The 22,500-nt window shown below is 39.6% G+C and overlaps 1 protein-coding gene across 1 annotated transcript in view; it reads left to right on the top strand.

Annotated features, from left to right (window-relative positions):
* Positions 1-22,500, top strand: part of ets1 (v-ets avian erythroblastosis virus E26 oncogene homolog 1) — a 146,775-nt gene that overhangs the window by 10,456 nt on the left and 113,819 nt on the right. The window contains exons 2-3 of the mRNA XM_061878743.1: positions 1,316-1,432; positions 6,986-7,139. Coding sequence (XP_061734727.1) covers positions 1,361-1,432; positions 6,986-7,139 — 226 coding nt within the window. The 5' untranslated portion in view covers positions 1,316-1,360. The remainder of the gene's footprint in view (positions 1-1,315; positions 1,433-6,985; positions 7,140-22,500) is intronic.

Raw genomic sequence — 22,500 nt, forward strand, 5'->3', positions numbered from 1 at the left:
AAGGACTGCACAAATCATTACGACTACAACATCCTCGGAAGAACCCACAAAAGGGCAAGGAAAACTCACACCCAGTGGGCAGGGAGAATTCACATCCAGTGGGACGCCAGTGACAATGCTGACTATGAGAAACCTTGGAGAGGACCTCAGATGTGGGCACCCCCCCCCCCCCCTCTAGGGGACCGAAAGCAATGGATGTCGAGCGGGTCTAACATGATACTGTGAAAGTTCAATCCATAGTGGCTCCAAGACAGCAGCGAGAGTCCCGTCCACAGGAAACCATCTCAAGCGGATCAGCAGCGTAGAGATGTCCCCAACCGATACAGGCGAGCGGTCCATCCTGGGTCCCGACGAGCGGTCCATCCTGGGTCTCGACTCTGGACAGTCAGTACAGATAAGTGGAAAAAGATGGACGGATGAGTTTTGCAGTTGCATTGGAGATGTAAAAATGTTACTCAAAACTTTACTGGTTTGACCCTGGAACAGATTCATTTGTGGGGCGGTATAACTCGGTTGAGGGTTGCAGGTTCGATTCCCGCTTCCGCCATCCTAGTCACGGCTGTTGTGTCCTTGGGCAAGACACTTTACCCACCTGCTCCCAGTGCCACCCACACTGGTTTAAATGTAACTTAGATATTGGGTTTCACTATGTAAAGCGCTTTGAGTCACTAGAGAAAACCGCCATATAAATATAACTCACCCTCCGGGTACTCCGGCTTCCTCCCACCTCCAAAGACATGCACCTGGGGATAGGTTGATTGGCAACACTAAATTGGCCCTAGTGTGTGAATGTTGTCTGTCTATCTGTGTTAGCCCTGCGATGAGGTGGCGACTTGTCCAGGGTGTACCCTGCCTTCCGCCCGATTGTAGCTGAGATAGGCGCCAGCGCCCCCCGCGACCCCGAAAGGGAATAAGCGGTAGAAAATGGATGGATGGATGGATAATTCACATTTACGTCCCCCTACTTTTCTATTGGAAAATACAAATATGTGCCCTGCTTCTTTTTTTTTTTGGGAGTACCACACAAATGATTCCGAATCGTTTCGCGAGTTGATTCCCGTTCCTCGCGGTCGTCGTTGAGACCTGGTGTGAGGGAGGGATTGTGTTCTTTCCATGTGCTGCAGCCTGGTGAAGCGCTACACTACTAATGTCCGGATGAAGCTTTCTTCAGATTGGACATTTTAACACAACATGTGTTCCTCTCCCAGATCCCATCGCTCGCAAACACACACACACACACACACACACACACACACACACACGTAAAACAGAGTGTAAACAGCGTGTGATTGATGGCCGGCCTCATGTGTTGCAGTGTTGATCCCTTCAGCAGGCCCAGCTTCTGCTGTCCGCAGCGGCCATGATGACTTACTACATGGATCCAGTTTCTTCCTATCCGGCCCTTCACCCCTGTGACCGTCTGGGCGCGACGGTAAGACCCCCGCTCCCGACTCTCTCCCCCTCGTAAATCACCTCAGACGACCGACCCACCACGCTGCCCAGAGATGTTGCAACTCTGGAATCCATCACCTCCATTTTTGTGTGTGTGTGTGTTGCGTTCACTGTCCTCACCATTTCATCCAGCAAACGCCGACCAATTTCCTTCGTCAGCCTTATGACCTTTTGCACAAGCCAAACAGGCTGGCAGGCGGCGCTCGGAGACATCGCACTAAGCGGTCCTAACACAGTCGCCGCCAAACAAAGTGTTCCCGAACAACAGAGCGGGAGGAAGCGGGGGAACATTGGGATTCCTGTCAGGTGAGCGTTGGAAAGGTGAAGGCCAGAGAGCAGCGAGACAAATGCGCACATTTGTATGCAGAGCTGCAGCGCATTAGGATAAGAGGCGGAGGTTATATGCTAATGACAACCTGATAGAAAACATGGAAGGTTGCAGTGCCGCCGCTCCTAATTGGCCCAGGTGGCGGGGCTCGCCTTTGGAATTGAGACGCTGGTACGGCACGGCGGATGTGGTCAAAAGGTGAGGCAAACTTATTCTGCCATGTTTTTGTAGTAGCGACTTGACAAACAACACAGTTGTACATGTTGGTATATTTAGACATCAAGTCAGAGGGTTTTCCATCCAAACATGTTGTACTTTAAAGGCCTATGAAATGAGATTTTTTTGGGAGAGTGGCTGTGCCAGCAACCTGAGGGTTCCTGGTTCAATCCCCACCTTCTACCATCCAAGTCTCCTCTATTGTGTCCTTGAGCAAGACACTTCACCCTTGCTCCTGATGGAGTCCTGGTTAGCGCCTTGCATGGCAGCTCCAGCCATCAGTGTGTGAATGGGTGAATGTGGAAATAGTGTCAAAGCGCTTTGAATTCCTTAAAAAGGTAGAAAAGCGCTAAACAAGTATAACCCATTTAAATAAATAAATGATAAATGGGTTGTACTTGAGATGGGTTGTAATGAGAATCAGCACCTCCAAGTCCGAGTCCATGGTTCTCGCCCGGAGTGCCATCTCCGGGTTGGGGAGGAGACCCTGCCCCAAGTGGAGGAGTTCAAGTACCTAGGAGTCTTGTTCACGAGTGGGGGAAGAGTGGATCGTGAGATCGACAGGCGGATCGGTGCGGCGTCTTCAGTAATGCGGACGTTGTATCGATCCGTTGTGGTGAAGAAGGAGCTGAGCCGGAAGGCAAAGCTCTCAATTTACCGGTCGATCTACGTTCCCATCCTCACCTATGGTCATGAGCTTTGGGTCATGACCGAAAGGATAAGATCACGGGTACAAGCGGCCGAAATGAGTTTCCTCCGCCGTGTGGCGGGACTCTCCCTTAGAGATAGGGTGAGAAGCTCTGCCATCCGAAAGGAGCTCAACGTAAAGCCGCTGCTCCTTCACATCGAGAGGAGCCAGATGAAGTGGTTCGGGCATCTGGTCAGGATGCCACCCGAACGCCTCCCTAGGGATGTGTTTAGGGCACGTCCAGCTGGTAGGAGGCCACAGGGAAGACCCAGGACACGTTGGGAAGACTATGTCTCCCGGCTGGCCTGGGAACGCCTCGGGATCCCCCGGGAAGAGCTAGACGAAGTGGCTGGAGATAGGGAAGTCTGGGCTTCCCTGCTTAGGCTGCTGCCCCCGCGACCCGACCTCGGATAAGCGGAAGATGATGGATGGATGGATGGATGGGTTGTACTTGTATAGCGCTTTTCTACCTTCCAGGTACTCAAAGCGCTTTGACACTACTTCCACATTTACCCATTCACACACACATTCACACACTGATGGAGGGAGCTGCCATGCAAGGCGCTAACCAGTAACCATCAGGAGCAAGGGTGAAGTGTCTTGCTCAGGACACAACGGACGTGACGAGGTTGGTACTAGGTGGGATTTGAACCAGGGACCCTCGGGTTGCACATATATCATATATTATTTTTAAATGGAACAATCCCAAATGTTGTAGGCCCATATTGTCATTGATTGATTGAAACTTTTATTATTAGATTGCACAGTACAGTACATATTCCGTACAATTGACCACTAAATGGAAACACTTGAATAAGTTTTTCAACTTGTTTGAGGCGGGGTCCACGTAAATCAGTTCTTGGTAAATTCATGGTCATTTCATCAATTCATGTTCATGCTGTTTGTCTTTTTCTTTGTCTTGTTTAGTTTAGTTTTGGACCATACTGTGAGTGTGTTTAGCTTTTTTTTGTTGACTTTTGTGGCTGCTGGAGTACATCGGTCAGTCAGTTTAACACACACATACACATTTTAACACTTAAAGGCCTACTGAAATGAGATTTTCTTATTTAAACGGGGATAGCAGGTCCATTCTATGTGTCAGGGCAGCACGATGGTGCGGTTGTTAATGCTCGTGCCTGACAATAATAAGGTCCTGAGTTCAATTCCCTGGCTCTGGGTCTTTCTATGTTTAGTTTGCCCTGTGACTGTATGGGTTCCCTCCACGTACTCCGGCTTCCTCCCACCTCCAAAGACATGCATCTGGTGACAACACTAAATTGGCCCTAATTGTGTGAATGTTGTCTAGCTGTGTTGGCCCTGTGATTAGGTAGAGACTTGTCCACGGTGTAACCCGCCTTTCGCCCAAGTGCAGCTAGGATAGACTGCAGCCCTCCTGTGACCGTAAAAGGGACAAACAGTAGAAAATGGATGTTATGTAAATTACGTCATTATTTTATTTCATGTCAAGTCATGGTATTAATAAAATTAATACAACAAAATAGCAATTGTATGCCAATTAAATCACAATACTTTTTTTTATTATATTCTATGCACACAAGACATTTTAATGAGAAAATAGAAAATCACTCAGAGAGCGCAGAACTTTGCAAGGCTCTATCGCTCAATAGAATAGTAAATAATCCTTAAAAAAAACAATCCTGAATCCAGAAGTTGATGCGGATCACCCCTAAAATCTAATCACATGTTTCTTTTTCCATTTCTGACATTACCCTAAAGTTTAGCCAAAATCCGGCCATAACCTTTTAAAGGCCTACTGAAATGAGATTTTCTTATTCAAACGGGGATAGCAGGTCCATTCTATGTGTCATACTTGATAATTTCGCGATATTGCCATATTTTTGATGAAAGGATTTAGTAGAGAACAACGACGATAAAGTTAGCAACTTTTGGTTGCTAAAAAAAAAGCCCTGCCTTTACCGGAAGTAGCAGACGACGTCACCGGTGTGAGGGCTCCTCACATCCTCACATTGTTTATAATGTGAGCCTCCAGCATCAAGAGCTATTCGGACCGAGAAAGCGACAATTTCCCCATTAATTTGAGCGGGGATGAAAGATTTGTGGATGAGGATATTGATAGTGAAGGACTAGAAAAGAAAAAAAAAAGGCGATTGCATTGTGAGCGATTCAGATGTTTTTAGACACATTTACTAAGATAATTGTGGGAAATCCCTTATCTTTCTATTGTGTTGCTAGTGTTTTAGTGAGTTAAATAGTACCTGATAGTCGGAGGGGTGTGTCCACGGGTGTCTTGACGCCACTCTCTGAGGGAAGTCACGGCAGGTGCATGGACGGCGCAAGCTCCGCTGATCTCCAGTAAGAGGCGACTTTTTACCACAATTTTCTCACTGAAACCTGCCGGTTGACAAGTGGTCGGGATCCATGTTCGCTTGACCGCTCTGATCCATAGTAAAGCTTCACCTCCGGGAATTTCAAACAAGGAAACACCGTGTGTTTGTGTGGCTAAAGGCTAAAAGCTTCCCACCTCCATCTTTCAATCAATCAATCAATCAATCAATCAATCAATGTTTATTTATATAGCCCCAAATCACAAATGTCTCAAAGGACTGCACAAATCATTACGACTACAACATCCTCGGAGGAAGCCACAAAAGGGCAAGGAAAACTCACACCCAGTGGGCAGGGAGAATTCACATCCAGTGGGACGCCAGTGACAATGCTGACTATGAGAAACCTTGGAGAGGACCTCAGATGTGGGCAACCCCCCCCCCCCCCCCCCCCCCCCCCCCCAACATGATACTGTGAAAGTTCAATCCATAGTGGCTCCAACACAGCCGCGAGAGTTCAGTTCAAGCGGATCCAAGACAGCAGCGAGAGTCCCGTCCACAGGAGACCATCTCAAGCGGAGGCGGATCAGCAGCGTAGAGATGTCCCCAACCGATACAGGCGAGCGGTCCATCCTGGGTCCCGACGAGCGGTCCATCCTGGGTCTCGACTCTGGACAGCCAGTACTTCATCCATGGTCATCGGACCGGACCCCCTCCACAAGGGAGGGGATGGACATAGGAGAAAGAAAAGAAGCGGCAGATCAACTGGTCTAAGAAGGAGGTCTATTTAAAGGCTAGAGTATACAGATGAGTTTTAAGGTGAGACTTAAATGCTTCTACTGAGGTAGCATCTCGAACTGTTACCGGGAGGGCATTCCAGAGTACTGGAGCCCAAACGGAAAACGCTCTATAGCCCGCAGACTTTTTTCGGGCTCTAGGAATCACTAATAAGCCGGAGTCTTTTGAACGCAGATTTCTTGCCGGGACATATGGTACAATACAATCGGCAAGATAGGCTGGAGCTAGACCGTGTAGTATTTTATACTTTGACTTCTCCATTATTAATTGAACAAATTGCAAAAGATTCTGCACCACAGATGTCCAGAATACTGTGTAATTGCGCGATGAATAGAGACGACTTTTAGCCGTAAGTGGTGCTGGCTAATATGTCCCCTCAAACCAATAATGTCACAAACACGTGTCATCATTCCGCGACTTTTTCAACGGGAAACTTCGCGGGAAATTTAAAATTGCAATTTAGTAAACTAAACCGTCCGTATTGGCATGTGTTGCAATGTTAATATTTCATCATTAATATATAAACTATCAGACTGCGTGGTCGGTAGTAGTGGGTTTCAGTAGGCCTTTAACTTACTTTTTTAATTCTAACAGTGAATATTTGAATATTGCGCCTCCTCCAGCCTATGTGTGTCAAATAGCCGTGTGGCGCCACTGCTATGGTTTCTCTCCTCTCTCCAATCCGTCCATCATCACGTTGCTCCTTCATGCATTCTCACTTTCTTCGCCCGCTCTCTGGACTGATAGAAGATAAATCTCGTCTCACTCTCATACCCATAAAGGCTTGCATAAATCCCCCGACATCGCCGTTTCTTGTTTGTGCTCTAAAAAGCTGGCCGGCTACTGATAAACGCTGCTGCGCTTATCAGATGGTCAGTCAGTGTAGAATGATGTCGTGTAACACACAGCTGGGATACTTTAATTAGTTACTTGGTGACAAAATGTATTTTTTCCTTTCCAACAGAAGCCCCTCAACAATATCCACTGAGCCTTGTTGACCAGTGCACGTTTAGATATGCTAAAAATAAACACGCCGCTATCTCTTACATCCAGCAAAATTCATACTCCTCCCCCAGTCGCATTTCTGAGATAAGCCGCAAAATAAAACAACACGGCAAAAAAAAAAAGATAAAGCGTCATATTTAGCCGAGGCGGAAACAAGGCGGTAAATAATGGTTCTGTTTTGTTTGTCCGCAGAAGCAGAGCGGGGGAGTCGCCGTTTGTCCTCAGTTTCATCTTCCGGCTGTTGTCCACCCTCAGCAGCAGCACTTCTGCCCCTCACAGCCGCTCTACCCCCACCAACATGTGCCCCTGCAGGAGGTCCCCAATGGACGTGACATGTGTCCCACAGGTAGGACTTGTTCATCCAATGCCTTCCTATGGCCTATCACCAAATTAAGCCAAGTCCCAAAAATATCCAACTCATGCATAATACATGAATGACTAATATTTCAACATTGATGCTTCATTCTATGTGACATTTAGGTGAATATAAACACATATGACAGTTATTCCAACATGGGAAAATACAGTAATTACATATATATATATATATATATATATATATATATCCATCTATCCATCATCTTCCGCTTATCCGAGGTCGGGTCGCGGGGGCAGCAGCCTAAGCAGGGAAGCCCAGACTTCCCTATCTCCAGCCACTTCGTCCAGCTCTTCCCGGGGGATCCCGAGGCGTTCCCAGGCCAGCCGGGAGACATAGTCTTCCCAACGTGTCCTGGGTCTTCCCCCTGGCCTCCTACCAGCTGGACGTGCCCTAAACACCTCCCTAGGGAGGCGTTCGGGTGGCATCCTGACCAGATGCCCGAACCACCTCATCTGGCTCCTCGATGTGAAGGAGCAGCGGCTTTATTTTGAGTTCCTCCCGGATGGCAGAGCTTCTCACCCTATCTCTAAGGGAGAGCCCCGCCACCCGGCGGAGGAAACTCATTTCGGCCGCTTGTACCCGTGATCTTATCCTTTCGGTCATGACCCAAAGCTCATGACCATAGGTGAGGATGGGAACGTAGATCGACCGGTAAATTGAGAGCTTTGCCTTCCGGCTCAGCTCCTTCTTCACCACAACGGATCGATACAACGTCCGCATTACTGAAGACGCCGCACCGATCCGCCTGTCGATCTCACGATCCACTCTTCCCTCACTCGTGAACAAGACTCCTAGGTACTTGAACTCCTCCACTTGGGGCAGGGTCTCCTCCCCAACCCGGAGATGGCACTCCATATATATATATATATATATATATTTTTTTTTACTTTTGAAAATGAAAAGTATTTGCAATGTAAATAATATTTTAATGTCCATTGCACAAATTGCCCAGGGGGTGTTGAGGGTCCCCTCCAAGGTTCCTCATTGTAGCCCATTGGGTTGATTTTTTGGGATCTGAGTCGTTGTGGGTTGTGTGGCCCTTTGAGATACTCGTGATTTTAGGGCTCAGTGGCCTAGTGGTTAGAGTGTCCGCCCTGAGATCGAGAGGTTTTGAATTCAAACCCCAGCTACAAAAAATGGGAACCATTACCTCCCTGCTTGGCGCTCAGCATCAAGGGTTGGAGTTGGGGGTTATATCACCAAAAAATGATTCCCGGGCGCGGCACACGCTGCTGCTCACTGCTCCCCTCACCTCCCCGAGGGTGATCAAGGGTGATGGGTCAAATGCAGAGAATAATTTCGCCATACCTCGTGTGTGTGTGACAATCATAACTACTTTAACTTTATATAAATAAACTTTGATTGACTGAATGCCATCCATCCATCTTCTTCTGCTTATCCGAGGTCGGGTCGCGGGGGCAGTAGCCTAAGCAGGGAAGCCCAGACTTCCCTCGCCCCAGTATTTTTTTATTTCAAAAATACACCAAAAATAGTTTCATTTCATAAAAACTAAAAAAAACGTTATTTATTTTTTAATGATTAATATTGCAACTTTTTATAAAAGAAAACCTATTTTGATTATTATTTTTTATCAATAATGTAGTATTTATTTATTAATATAATATTAATAGTATTAAGTGATTTGGTTATTATATTAAATAGTATTTGTAGTACTATTTTTGTAATTATATTTATCTATTCATTTGACAGGGAAATCATAATACAGGTATTGAGAAAACAGACACTGTGTTTTTTTAAATAAAAAATACATTTAAAAAATATATAAAAACTCTAAAAAAAAAAAAAAAAAAAATTACAAAAATAAAAAAACATAACAAAAAAAATGTAATGAAAATACCAGCCCCCCCCACCCCCCTTACATTTCAGTCACAGTGGGTAGCAATGCACTGCATTCCTCTTCACCTCAAGCAGATAGAGAATCACATGAACCGACTAAAAGAAAAAAAAGTGAAGTGTGAAGTGAATTATATTTATATAGCGCTTTTTCTCTAGTGACTCAAAGCGCATTACATAGTGAAACCCAATATCTAATTTTTACATATAAACCAGTGTGGGTGGCACTGAGAGCAGGTGGGTACAGTGTCTTGCCCAAGGACACAACGGCAGTGACTGGGATGGCGAAAGCAGGGATCGAACCTGCAACCCTCAAGTTGCTGGCACGGCCGCTCTACCAACCGAGCTATACCGCCCCACACACACAAAAAAAAAAAAAATCACAAAAATACAGAGAAGTGTCACTGACAAAAAAAAGAGTTGAGATAAGTGGAAAAGTTTATTGTCATCTGTGAATATTTATACTTTAGTGTCTTTATTGGAGCAATGTAACTCAGGTCAAGTCTAATTGTTTTGGTGTAGCCCTCAGATTTTATTTAATTTTCTCTAAATCTAGGAAAACCATGAGGTCCTTTAGCCATAAGGAGGACTATGGTTTCTAGTAGTAATATTTTAATCATGTATTTATTTAATAAAGCTTTATTATACTTTCGATAAATACATCCATCCATTTTCTACTACTTGTCCCTCTGGAGGCCGGGGGGGTGCTTGAGTCTATCCCAGCTGCACTCGGGCAGAAGTCGGGGTACAACATGGATCAAATAAAATAAAATAAACACTAACTTGGCCCTAGTGTGTGAATGTGAGTGTGAATGTGGTCTGTCTATCTGTGTTGGCTCTGCAATGAGGTGGCGACTTGTCCAGGGTGTACCCCGCCTTCCGCCTGAATGAAGCTGAGATAGGCTCCAGCACCCACCGCCACCCCAAAAGGGACTAGCGGTAGGAAATGGATGGATGAATAGATATTTATACTTAATTCTTGTAAAAAAAAATAAAAAAGGTGTAAAATAGTCAGTCAAAATCAATTGTAACTTGGCAAATTTGTTTTCAATAAAGTGAATTTGAGAATGATGGCCTTATATTTGCTCATTTTCCTGAGATGGGTGTACCCTGCTTTCCACCCGAATGCAGCTGAGATAGGCTCCAGCAACCCCCACAACCCCAAAAGGGACAAGCGGTAGAAAAGGGATGGATTAATGGATGAGATATATTTATAAAAAACAATAAAGTATAAGTTGCACTCGGACACGTGACTTTTGAACAGAAGTAAACAAAGTGGTGGTGCACCAAACCAACATGGCTCCTGTGGAGCAAACAGACTGCGAAGTCTCTGAGTACACAAGTGGTCCAGATATTGCCATTAAAGGGGAACATTATCACAATTTCAGAAGGGTTAAAACCAATAAAAATCAATTCCCAGTGGCTTATTTTATTTTTCGAAGTTTTTCTCAAAATTTTACCCATCAGGCAATATCCCGAAAAATGGCTTCAAAGTGCCTGATTTACACCATCGCTATATCCACCCATCTATTGTCCTGTGACGTCACTGCGTGAAGCCACCAAAAACATGCAAGGCGGATAGTACAGAAAGGTATAGTATAGTAGCTCGGATTCAGACCCGGATTTCAGCGGCGCAAGCGATTCAACAGATTACGCATGTATTGAAACGGCCTTCATTCTTATATTCTGGCATTATTCACATTGTAAAAGTTCTATATTATTCTCATAATATTTAACACATTTTGTGGAAAAATCACTTTATTTGTATGTAAGACCATGAATTTCCTTGTAGTTTTATGAGCCTACATTCCTGGGATTATTACAATATATATTTCCGAATTGGTTCAACCGCCACCCGCCCGAATCTAATTAAAATCTATTTTTTCGTCATGTCACCCGCCCGACCCGCGGTTGTGACCGCAACCCGCGCATCTCTACTAGGCACCATTTAGTGTTGCCAATCACTAAATTGGCAACACTAATATTTCTGGAAGTGGGAGGAAGCCGGAGTACCCGGAGGGAACCCACGCAGTCACAGGGAGAACATGCAAACTCCTCTGAAAATATTTGACTATATTTAGTGTAAAATCATCACTTTTTTCTCTCTTGCTAAAGTCTAAAAATTTGAAATTATGACAGATTTTTGGTAATTTTTTTGCTGTCCTTCCCTATGAAAGTGTATCCCTATAATATTTTAAAATAAAAATATCAAACATTAAATGTCTATATTTTCTATTTATATTTTTAACATTAGTTATATGTAGAACTTATTTTTTTAAATAATTATCCTGACTTCATTTGTATTGTTTTTTTTTTTGTTTTGTTTTTTAAATGCTCTATTGCAGAGGTAGGGAACCTATGGCTTTCGAGTCTAGATAGATGAGGCTCTTTTGATAACTGCATCTGTCTCTCAGATAAATCTTAGCTGACATTGCTTAATAAACGATATGTAATGAATAATTCTTCTGGTAATCACAGTGTTAAAAATAACGTTCAAAATATAAAACATTCTCATGCATTTCAAGAAGTAGCATTAATGGCAAGAAGTATGTTATTGTTTATTGGTTAGCTTCAGGATAACAATGTTGTTAAAAATAATGAGAGACTTATTACACTCTAAAAATGTTGGTCTTACTTAAAAATGCACGCATTTGGTTGTATTCAGTGTTTAAAAAATATTATATGGCTGTCACGAAAATACATTTAAAATTAAAGCTGCAAGCAGCGATGGACGGGACCAACTTTTGCTGTTTCCTGCCTTTACCCATTCAACATATCTTTACCTGCACGTTGCCTACCTTCCCTGCATCCTGGGGTCACACTGGTGCTCCTTTTTTTCACCAATACACGCTGGTGCTTCCTGCCATCACCCAGACAACATATCTTTACCTGCACAGTACCTACCTTCTCTGCATTGTGTGGTCACGCTGGTGCTTCCTGCTTTTAAGCGGCCATCTTGAGACGGCAGCAACGCAGGCGTTCTTTGAAGGCTCGTAAAATCAAAACCGGAGCAGTTAGAAAAACTCTTTTCTCAACTTTTAATCAGAAGGGTTTAATCTCTTTCCTGTGCGAGTTTGAAGCCGACATAACAAACGTGCTCATAGGAGATAATGTTTGAAAAAAGGTGAGGGGTTTTACAAAACGTTTGTTTTGAATGGGTGATTGCCAACTTCCTGTTGATTTTTGCTGAAGGGTGTAAATGAATGAAATGTAGGTCTAAGTGAGACCTACATAGAAGTTTTAGTTTTGTGTCTCTACAACATTCCTACTGGAAGTTACAAGCCGTTTTGTCTGTGTTTTCTTCCAAGGAGTAGTTTTGTTTGTGTTTTATTCCTAGGGGGCGCTAGAGCGCAATTTTGAGTTTTGGGGTTTGGTTTTTTCATTAGATCGTAATTTTTGCCCGTCCTGATGTGTGTGTCCAGTTTGGTGAGTTTTGAAGCATTTTAAGGGGGTCAAAATACAGCTCAAAGAGGCAAAAATGAATTTTTTTAGGAAACTTTTATTTTGAAGGGGTTTTTGCCAACTTCCTGTTGATTTTTGCTGACGGAGGTCAGAGTATGAAATGTAGGTCTAAGTCAGACCTACATAAAGGTTTTTGTTTCATGTCTCTATGACATTCCCTAACGGAAGTTACAAGCAGTTTTGACTGTGTTATTTCCTAGGGGGCGCTACAGCGCAATTTCGAGTTTTGGGTTTTGTTTTTTTAATTAGATCGCAATTTTCGCCAGTCCTGATGTGTGTGTAAAATTTGGTGAGTTTTGAAGCATATCAAGGGGGTCAAATTACAGCTGAAAGAGGCGGCGGTATAATAATAATAAAACCTTAGAAATACAACAGGGTGCTCTGTCCCAAAGGGACATTCGGTCCCTAAATATTTGGCTTTCATGGCTCTCTCAGCCAAAAAGGTTTCCGACCCCTGTTCTATTGGTAAAATTCAGACTTTTCCAAAAGCAATGCTAAAGAAAAAACATTGTTGTGTTGTAAAGGAGCAGCATAGCACAATGGTGGATTGTTCTTTAAGGCAGTGGTTCTCAACCTTTTTTCAGTGATGTACCCCCTGTGAACATTTTTTTAATTCAAGTACCCACTAATCAGAGCAAAGCATTTTTGTTTGGAAAAAAAGAGATAAAGAAGTAAAATACAGCACTATATCATCAGTTTCTGATTTATTAAATTGTATAACAGTGCAAAATATTGCTCATTTGTAGTGGTCTTTCTTGAACTATTTGGAAAAAAAAGATATAAAAATAACTAAAAACTTGTTGAAAAATACTGCGATGAGATGGCAACTTGTACCTGCCTTCCGCCCGATTGTAGCTGAGATAGGCACCAGCGGCCCCAAAAGGAATAAGCGGTAGAAATGGATGGACAAAGATTTCTACACATTGAAGTAATCATCAACTTAAAGTGCCCTCTTTGGGGATTGTAATAGAGATCCATCTGGATTCATCAACTTCATTCTAAACATTTCTTTACAAAAAAAAAATCTTTAACATCAATATTTATGGAACATGTCCACAAAAAATCTAGCTGTCAACACTGAATATTGCATTGTTGCATTTCTTTTCACAGTTTATGAACTTACATTCATTTTTGTTGAAGTATTATTCAATAAATATATTTAGAAAGGATTTTTGAATTGTTGCTATTTTAGAATAGAGTTTTATTGTCATCATTGCAATGAACAGGTTCAAAGAACAAAGAAATTGGAGCAGATCCTCCTAAGGTGCATATACAATATGGTAATATAAATAGTAAAAAAAAAAAGATAGAGATGAGAGATGTATTTATGTATATGTATATATATATTCACACAGATGCATATATGCATGCATATGAATATATATATACACACATACATATAACACAGGTGTCGGGAACCTTTTTGGCTGAGAGAGCCAAGAAGCCAAATATTTTCAAATGTATTTACGTAAGAGCCATATAATATATTTTTAGCACTGAACACAACTAAAAGTGTGCATTTTTAATTAAGACCAACATTTCTAGATTACAATAGGTCTCTTATTCTTTATAATAACGTTGTTATTCTGAAGCTAATTTAGGAGGGGGCGTGGCCCGCGGGTCTGCAGCGAAGCGGGGTGTTGCCAGGACCGGTCTCGAAATCAGCGACAGGTGTCTAAATGGCCCACCTGGGCCTTGTTGAAGAACCCCATAGAGGGCTAGCCCTACACTAACCAATAATAAATAAATTATTTCTTACCTTTAAGGCAACTTCTTCAACAGGTGCGGTAGAAAAAAGGATGGATGGATTCAAATGCATGAGCATTTTTATATCCATCCATCCATTTTCTACCGCTTATTCCCTTTTGGGGTCGCGGGGGGCGCTGGCGCCTATCTCAGCTACAATCGGGCGGAAGGCGGGGTACACCCTGGACAAGTCGCCACCTCATCGCAGGGCCTACACAGATAGACAACATTCACACACTAGGGCCAATTTAGTGTTGCCAATCAACCTATCCCCAGGTGCATGTCTTTGGAAGTGGGAGGAAGCCGGAGTACCCGGAGGGAACCCACGCATTCACGGGGAGAACATGCAAACTCCACACAGAAAGAGCCCGAGCCTGGATTTGAACCCAGGACTGCAGGACCTTTGTATTGTGAGGCAAACGCACTAACCCCTCTGCCACCGTGAAGCCCGAATTTTTATATATTTAACGTTATTTTTAACACTGTGATTACAAGTGGAATTATTCCTTACTTATCGTGTTAAGTAGTGTCAGCTCAGATTTATCCGAGAGCCAGATGCAGTCATCAAAAGAGCCACATCTGGCTCGCGAGCCATAGGTTCAATACCCCTGATATAACATTATTGCACATTCTAGTCCGCAAAAAATCGCAAAAAAAAAATGTGAACCTCACACATTATTTTTTGAATATTTTTTTAAAAATCCCACGTACCCCATGGCATACCTTCAAGTACCCCCAGGGGTACGCGTACCCCCATTTGAGAACCACTGACTTAAGGAAAAAACATGGCCGAGTTATACAAAACTTGTGTTGCTGATGCTGACGATAACGTGATAAAATGTTTTCCCAGCTCGTCTTTTCTCCTTCTCGTCGTTTTAAATTTTTAAAAGCGAACATTCTTTCCATCGCCTCCTGTCGTCCTCGGGCGTGATTGATGCAGTCAGGCCGCCTCGTACTCGCGTTCTCCCGTCAGCTCGCTCGGCTGTGGACGCAGGAGGTACGCGGCGCTAAGGGGAGGGCGATCGTACGAAGGGGGTTAAGGGCGGCCGTCTTTTTCCCAAGCCTCTCGTTAGCTCTCTAGAGAGGCGGAGGAGGTCGGAGTGTTTGTCGTGTGTGAGGCAGCCAGGATTTGATGGGATTTGCTGCTTTGTTGCCACAGACACACTTCTTTGCAGCCTCACTTCATCGCTCCCAGCGCTAAACCGTTGACATAAACATTGATAAGTGGAAAAAAATGACCCAGCAATGACCCCCCCCACCCCCCCCCCCCCCCCTTTTTTTTTTCTACTCATCCTTCTCCTAAATCCTATGACCAGCACAGTTTAAAGAGCTTTCTAGACCACCTGGAGATGTTGTTGGAGACATTTAGTGCTTGTCCACACGCTGCTAAACCTCTTCTTGGCTTCGTCTCGAGGCCTTGACTCATCTCTGATAATAAGCCAGAAAACAATGTTCAGCATTTTTTTTTTTTGCTTTTGGTGCACATTTCCTCCACGTTAGAAGGTCCAGGACACGGGACAGGGGCCGTCCGCAACAATAAAACACGCCTGAACGTTCCCAACCATCTTCATGTGGTCATTAAAGTCTACACTAGGGGTGTAACGGGACACAAAAATGTTGGTTCGGTACGTACCTCGGTTTAGAGGTCAGGGTTCGGTTCATTTTCGGTACAGTAAGAAAACTTCCATCCATCCATCCATCTTCTTCCGCTTATCCGAGGTCGGGTCGCGGGGGCAACAGCCTAAGCAGGGAAACCCAGACATCCCTCTCCCCGGCCACTTCGTTTAGCTCTTCCCGGGGGATCCCGAGGCGTTCGCAGGCCAGCCGGGAGACATAGGCGGCATAGCTCGGTTTGTAGACTGGCCGTGCCAGCAACTTGAGGGTTGCAGGTTCGATTCCCGCTTCCATCATTCTAGTCACTGCCATTGTGTCCTTGGGCAAGGCACTTTACCCACCTGCTCCCAGTGCCACCCACACTGGTTTAAATGTAACTTAGATATTGGGTTTCACTATGTAAAGCGTTTTGAGTCACTAGAGAAAAGCGCTATATAAATATAATTCACTTCACTTCACTAGTCTTCCCAACGTGTCCTGGGTCTTCCCCGTGGCCTCCTACAGGCTGGACGTGCCCTAAACACCTCCCTGAGGAGGCGTTCGGGTGGCATCCTGACCAGATGCCCGAACCACCTCATCTGGCTCCTCTCGATGTGGAGGAGCAGCGGCTTTACTTTGAGTTCCTCCCGGATGGCAGAACTTCTCACCCTATCTCTAAGGGAGAGGCCCGCCACCCGGTGGAGGAAACTCATTTCGGCCGCTTGTACCCGTGATCTTATCCTTTCGGTCATGACCCAAAGCTCATGACCATAGGTGAGGATGGGAACGTAGATCGACTTGTAAATTGAGAGCTTTGCCTTCCGGTTCAGTAAGAAAACAACAAAATATATTTTTTTTGGTAATTTATTTACCAAATTTGTAAACAATGGTGTGACAGGTCTCCAGCCGTCGTCGTGTGGGTTGCAGTTACCATCGATGCAAGACGCATTGTAGCAGGTTTGACTCTCGTTTATTTTTTCAATAACCAAGTTTTCGTTACAGTCGGTCGCGCCTATTTCTAACGCAACCTCTATTCATGCTCGCCGGTGGCTGCATCTTCCGCGGGGGCTCATCTTTCTCCTGGTCGCTCTCGTCGTCTTCGTTGTCTTTGTTGTCCGTTGTTTCCTCTCCTGATTCTGCCACGATTGCTCCTCCTTCTCCATTTTTATGCTGCAGCAGAAGATGCAGTGATTGAGAGCAGGTGTGTCGTTTACGCACCTGACTCGGATTGCTGCAGTGTCGCTCTAAGTGCGCCCCGTCTCTCCGCTCCGCTGTATGCTCCGCCTCTTGGCCGCCATCTCGGGTAGGACCGCTGTCTTTCCTATCTTGCCTTCGGCTCGTCGGCTCCGTCTCTCCACAAATGGCTTTATCCTTTTAACATTGGGAACACTGTAATAATTCTGCCCACGTTAATCAACATTAAACTGCCTCAAATTGTTGCTCAGATTAAATAAAATGACAAAACTCTTCTTCTACATATAAAAAGTGCAACATTAATCAGTTTCAAGTCAACTCATCATGCTTAATTTATCACAGCATTTGGGAAGCCTGAAGTTGATTTTTATTATGTAAATGTTATATTTGTATCAACATGTTATGGCACACACACACACCGCAAAATGAACTAACGTTACGCTAAAAGCTAATTAGCCTTCACCTCAAGCCAGAACTGCGAGCGAGCTGAGCGTCACCGTAAGTGTCTAGAAGGTCAACGGGCTCATAGTGATGTTGGTAGTAGTTGACTGGGAGGTGTTTATTATAGAGTACGCTGCCTTATGCTCACCTGCTAAACAGCTATCTGCTCGACGCTGAAGCATTTATTACATGCGCTCTGAATACGCACTGCTGATTGGCTGTTACCGCTAAATATGTAACCAATCAGATGGTTGTGTGGGTGGGACAATGCTGGATGCTGACACAGGCAGAAAAAGCAAAGCAGCTTGTTAAGACTTTAGCTTAGAAACTCGTTCGGTACACCCCCGTACCGTAACGGTTCAATACAAATACACGTACCGTTACACCCCTAGTATAAACTACTTGAAAACTAACACAATTGTAATTTCATAGGAACAAAAGTTTTACAAACAACTTTACAAAAGTTGTTTAAAAAGTGTAAAAAAATAATATTGTTAATTTATGAATTGATTAACGTGGACCCCGAATTAAACAAGTTGAAAAAGTTATTCGGGTGTTACCATTTAGTGGTCAATTGTACGGAATATGTACTGTACTGTGCAATCTACTAATAAAAGTCTCAATCGATCAATCAATCAATCAATGAGGGAAAATATCAACATTTTATAAAAATATCCAAAATATTGTGCATGAATTAAGGAAAAATTCATGGTAAAACAATCATTTTTGAGACCTTGAAAAAATCAAACTACCTTATGGTATTTATAGTATAAAATATGTAATTTCACAATAAATACATTTGTAATTTTTACTATAAAGTTACATTTTTTTATTAAATAGTTTTGCTAAAAAATCATCCAGTAACAGAAAAAATATAAAAAAGTTTGCTAAACTATATCATGAAAATACAAGTGTAAAGAAATATGAGAATTTCACTATTTTATGAAGAAAATTCAAAACATTTATGGACAATTTGAGCATGAACTGACAACTTTCTGACCAAAAAAATTGAGTAAAAAAAAAATAATTATTCGATCAGTTTTTGGATTGTTCTTTTTTTCAGACCATGTAAAAAAATATGACAATAATGTCATTATTTTAGAGTAAATTATATGGAATTTTACAAAGATACATTTGTCATTTTACGAGAATAAAATTCTTGTAAACTGTACAGAAATGTTTTTAATGTTAAAATATTAAAAAGAAAAATTGTTGGACCACATTCATGAGAAAAAGTGATAATTTTTCAGTTTATTTTGTTAAAATGTTGTCATATTTCAATGTAAAAACATGCTTTTTTTTATTAAGATAAACCCCAAAATGTGTTATCATAAAATTGTAGTATGTAAAAATAGAATAAAGTAAAATGAAAAATTGCTAGAGTTAAATTATAATTTTATTAAAAAAATAAAGTAAATGTATATCTAGTTTTCAAAGCTAATAAAGTTGTAGCTATTGTAAATACTTTAATAATTAATAGGAATAAAAAAAACCCAGAAAAAACCCTGAAGAAATATGAAAATGTCACTATTTTAGAAGAAAACATTTAATTATCTGACAATTTTTTGAAAAAAAAAATGTTGAGCATGAAGTGATAACTTTTGGACAGACATTTAAGTTTAAAAAAAGAGAATTGTTTTTCAGATTATTTGCAAAAATTTTATCATCTTCCTATATCTGAAAACAAAGTCTTAAATTTTAATTTTATTTAAAAAAAGAATAAAGTAAATTTCAAATTTTTATATTTTTTGAATCTGATAAAGTTGTAGCTATTCTAAAAAAGTTGTAAATTAATCGGAATAAAAACAAACAGAAAAAACCCTGAAAAAATATGAAATGTCACTAATTTGTGAGGAAAAATTTTTATTTTCTGGCAATTTTTTGGAAAAAAAAATGTTGAACATGAAGTGATAACTTTTGGACAGACGATTAAGTTTAAAAAAAGAGAATTGTTTTTCAGATTATTTGCTAAAATATTGTCATCTTCCTATATCTTAAAACAAAGTCTTAAATCATAATTTTATTTAAAAAAAAAAGAATAAAGTCAATTTAGAATTTTCATTTTTATTTTTCAAATCTGATAAAGTTGTAGCTATTGTAAATCAGTTGTAAATTAATCGGAATAAAAACAAACAGAAAAAACCCTGAAAAAATATGAAATGTCACTAATTTGTGAGGAAAAATTTTAATTTTCTGGCAATTTTTTGGAAAAAAAAATGTTGAGCATGAAGTGATGAAGTGATAACTTTTGGACAGACGATTAAGTTTAAAAAAAGAGAATTGTTTTTCAGATTATTTGCTAAAATATTGTCATCTTCCTATATCTTAAAACAAAGTCTTAAATTATAATTTTATTTAAAAAAAAGAATAAAGTCAATTTAGAATTTTCATTTTTATTTTTCAAATCTGATAAAGTTGTAGCTATTGTAAATAAGTTGTAAATTAATCGGAATAAAAAAAATAGAAAAAACCCTGAAAAAAATATGAAAATGTCACTATTTTATAAGAAAAAAATTATTTTCTGGCAATTTTTGGGAAAAAAAAATGTTGAGCATGAAGTGATAACTTTTGGACAGACGATTAAGTTTAAAAAAAGAGAATTGTTTTTCAGATTATTTGCTAAAATATTGTCATCTTCGTATATCTTAAAACAAAGTCTTAAATCATAATTTTATTTAAAAAAAAGAATAAAGTCAATTTAGAATTTTCATTTTTATTTTTCAAATCTGATAAAGTTGTAGCTATTGTAAATAAGTTGTAAATTAATCGGAATAAAAAAAAAATAGAAAAAACCCTGAAAAAATATGAAAATGTAACTATTTTATAAGAAAAAAAAAATTTTCTGGCAATTTTTGGAAAAAAAAAATGTTGAGCATGAAGTGATAACTTTTGGACAGACGATTAAGTTTAAAAAAAGAGAATTGTTTTTCAGATTATTTGCTAAAATATTGTCATCTTCCTATATCTTAAAACAAAGTCTTAAATTATAATTTTATTTAAAAAAAAGAATAAAGTAAATTTAGAATTTTTATTTTTCAAATCTGATAAAGTTGTAGCTATTCTAAAAAAGTTGTAAATTAATAGGAATAAAAACAAACAGAAAAACCCCTGAAAAAATATGAAATGTCACTAATTTGTGAGGAAAAATTTTAATTTTCTGGCAATTTTTTGGAAAAAAAAATGTTGAGCATGAAGTGATAACTTTTGGACAGACGATTAAGTTTAAAAAAAGAGAATTGTTTTTCAGATTATTTGCTAAAATATTGTCATCTTCCTATATCTTAAAACAAAGTCTTAAATCATAATTTTATTTAAAAAAAAAGAATAAAGTCAATTTAGAATTTTCATTTTTATTTTTCAAATCTGATAAAGTTGTAGCTATTGTAAATAAGTTGTAAATTAATCGGAATAAAAACAAACAGAAAAAACCCTGAAAAAATATGAAATGTCACTAATTTGTGAGGAAAAATTTTAATTTTCTGGCAATTTTTTGGAAAAAAAAATGTTGAGCATGAAGTGATAACTTTTGGACAGACGATTGATTAAGTTTAAAAAAAGAAAATTGTTTTTCAGATTATTTGCTAAAATATTGTCATCTTCCTATATCTTAAAACAAAGTCTTAAATTATAATTTTATTTAAAAAAAAGAATAAAGTAAATTTAGAATTTTTATTTTTCAAATCTGATAAAGTTGTAGCTATTCTAAAAAAGTTGTAAATTAATAGGAATAAAAACAAACAGAAAAACCCCTGAAAAAATATGAAATGTCACTAATTTGTGAGGAAAAATTTTAATTTTCTGGCAATTTTTTGGAAAAAAAAATGTTGAGCATGAAGTGATAACTTTTGGACGGACAATTAAGTTTAAAAAAAGAGAATTGTTTTTCAGATTATTTGCTAAAATATTGTCGTCTTCCTATATCTTAAACAAAGTCTTAAATTATAATTTTATGTAAAAAAAAAGAATAAAGTCAATTTAGAATTTTAATTTTAATTTTTCAAATCTGATAAAGTTGTAGCTATTGTAAATAAGTTGTAAATTAATCGGAATAAAAAAAAAAGAAAAAACCCTGAAAAAATATGAAAATGTCACTATTTTATAAGAAAAAAATAATTTTCTGGCAATTTTTGGAAAAAAAATGTTGAGCATGAAGTGATAACTTTTGGACAGATGATTAAGTTTAAAAAAAGAGAATTGTTTTTCAGATTATTTGCTAAAATATTGTCATCTTCGTATATCTTAAAACAAAGTCTTAAATCATAATTTTATTTAAAAAAAAGAATAAAGTCAATTTAGAATTTTCATTTTTATTTTTCAAATCTGATAAAGTTGTAGCTATTGTAAATAAGTTGTAAATTAATCGGAATTAAAAAAATAGAAAAAACCCTGAAAAAATATGAAAATGTAACTATTTTATAAGAAAAAAATAATTTTCTGGCAATTTTTGGAAAAAAAAAATGTTGAGCATGAAGTGATAACTTTTGGACAGATGATTAAGTTTAAAAAAAGAGAATTGTTTTTCAGATTATTTGCTAAAATATTGTCATCTTCGTATATCTTAAAACAAAGTCTTAAATCATAATTTTATTTAAAAAAAAGAATAAAGTCAATTTAGAATTTTCATCTTTATTTTTCAAATCTGATAAAGTTGTAGCTATTGTAAATAAGTTGTAAATTAATCGGGATAAAAAAAATAGAAAAAACCCTGAAAAAATATGAAAATGTCACTATTTTATAAGAAAAAAATAATTTTCTGGCAATTTTTGGAAAAAAAAAATGTTGAGCATGAAGTGATAACTTTTGGACAGACATTTTAGTTTAAAAAAGAGAATAGTTTTTCAGATTATTTGCTAAAATTTTGTCATCTTCCTATATCTGAAAACAAAGTCTTAAATTATAATTTTATTTTTTAAAAAAAATAAAGTCAATTTAGAATTTTCATTTTTATTTTTCAAATCTGATAAAGTTGTAGCTATTGTAAATAAGTTGTAAATTAATCGGAATAAAAAAAATAGAAAAAACCCTGAAAAAATGTGAA

Source organism: Nerophis ophidion, linkage group LG18 (assembly GCF_033978795.1).
Source record: "Nerophis ophidion isolate RoL-2023_Sa linkage group LG18, RoL_Noph_v1.0, whole genome shotgun sequence".
Taxonomy (NCBI): Eukaryota; Metazoa; Chordata; class Actinopteri; order Syngnathiformes; family Syngnathidae; genus Nerophis; species Nerophis ophidion.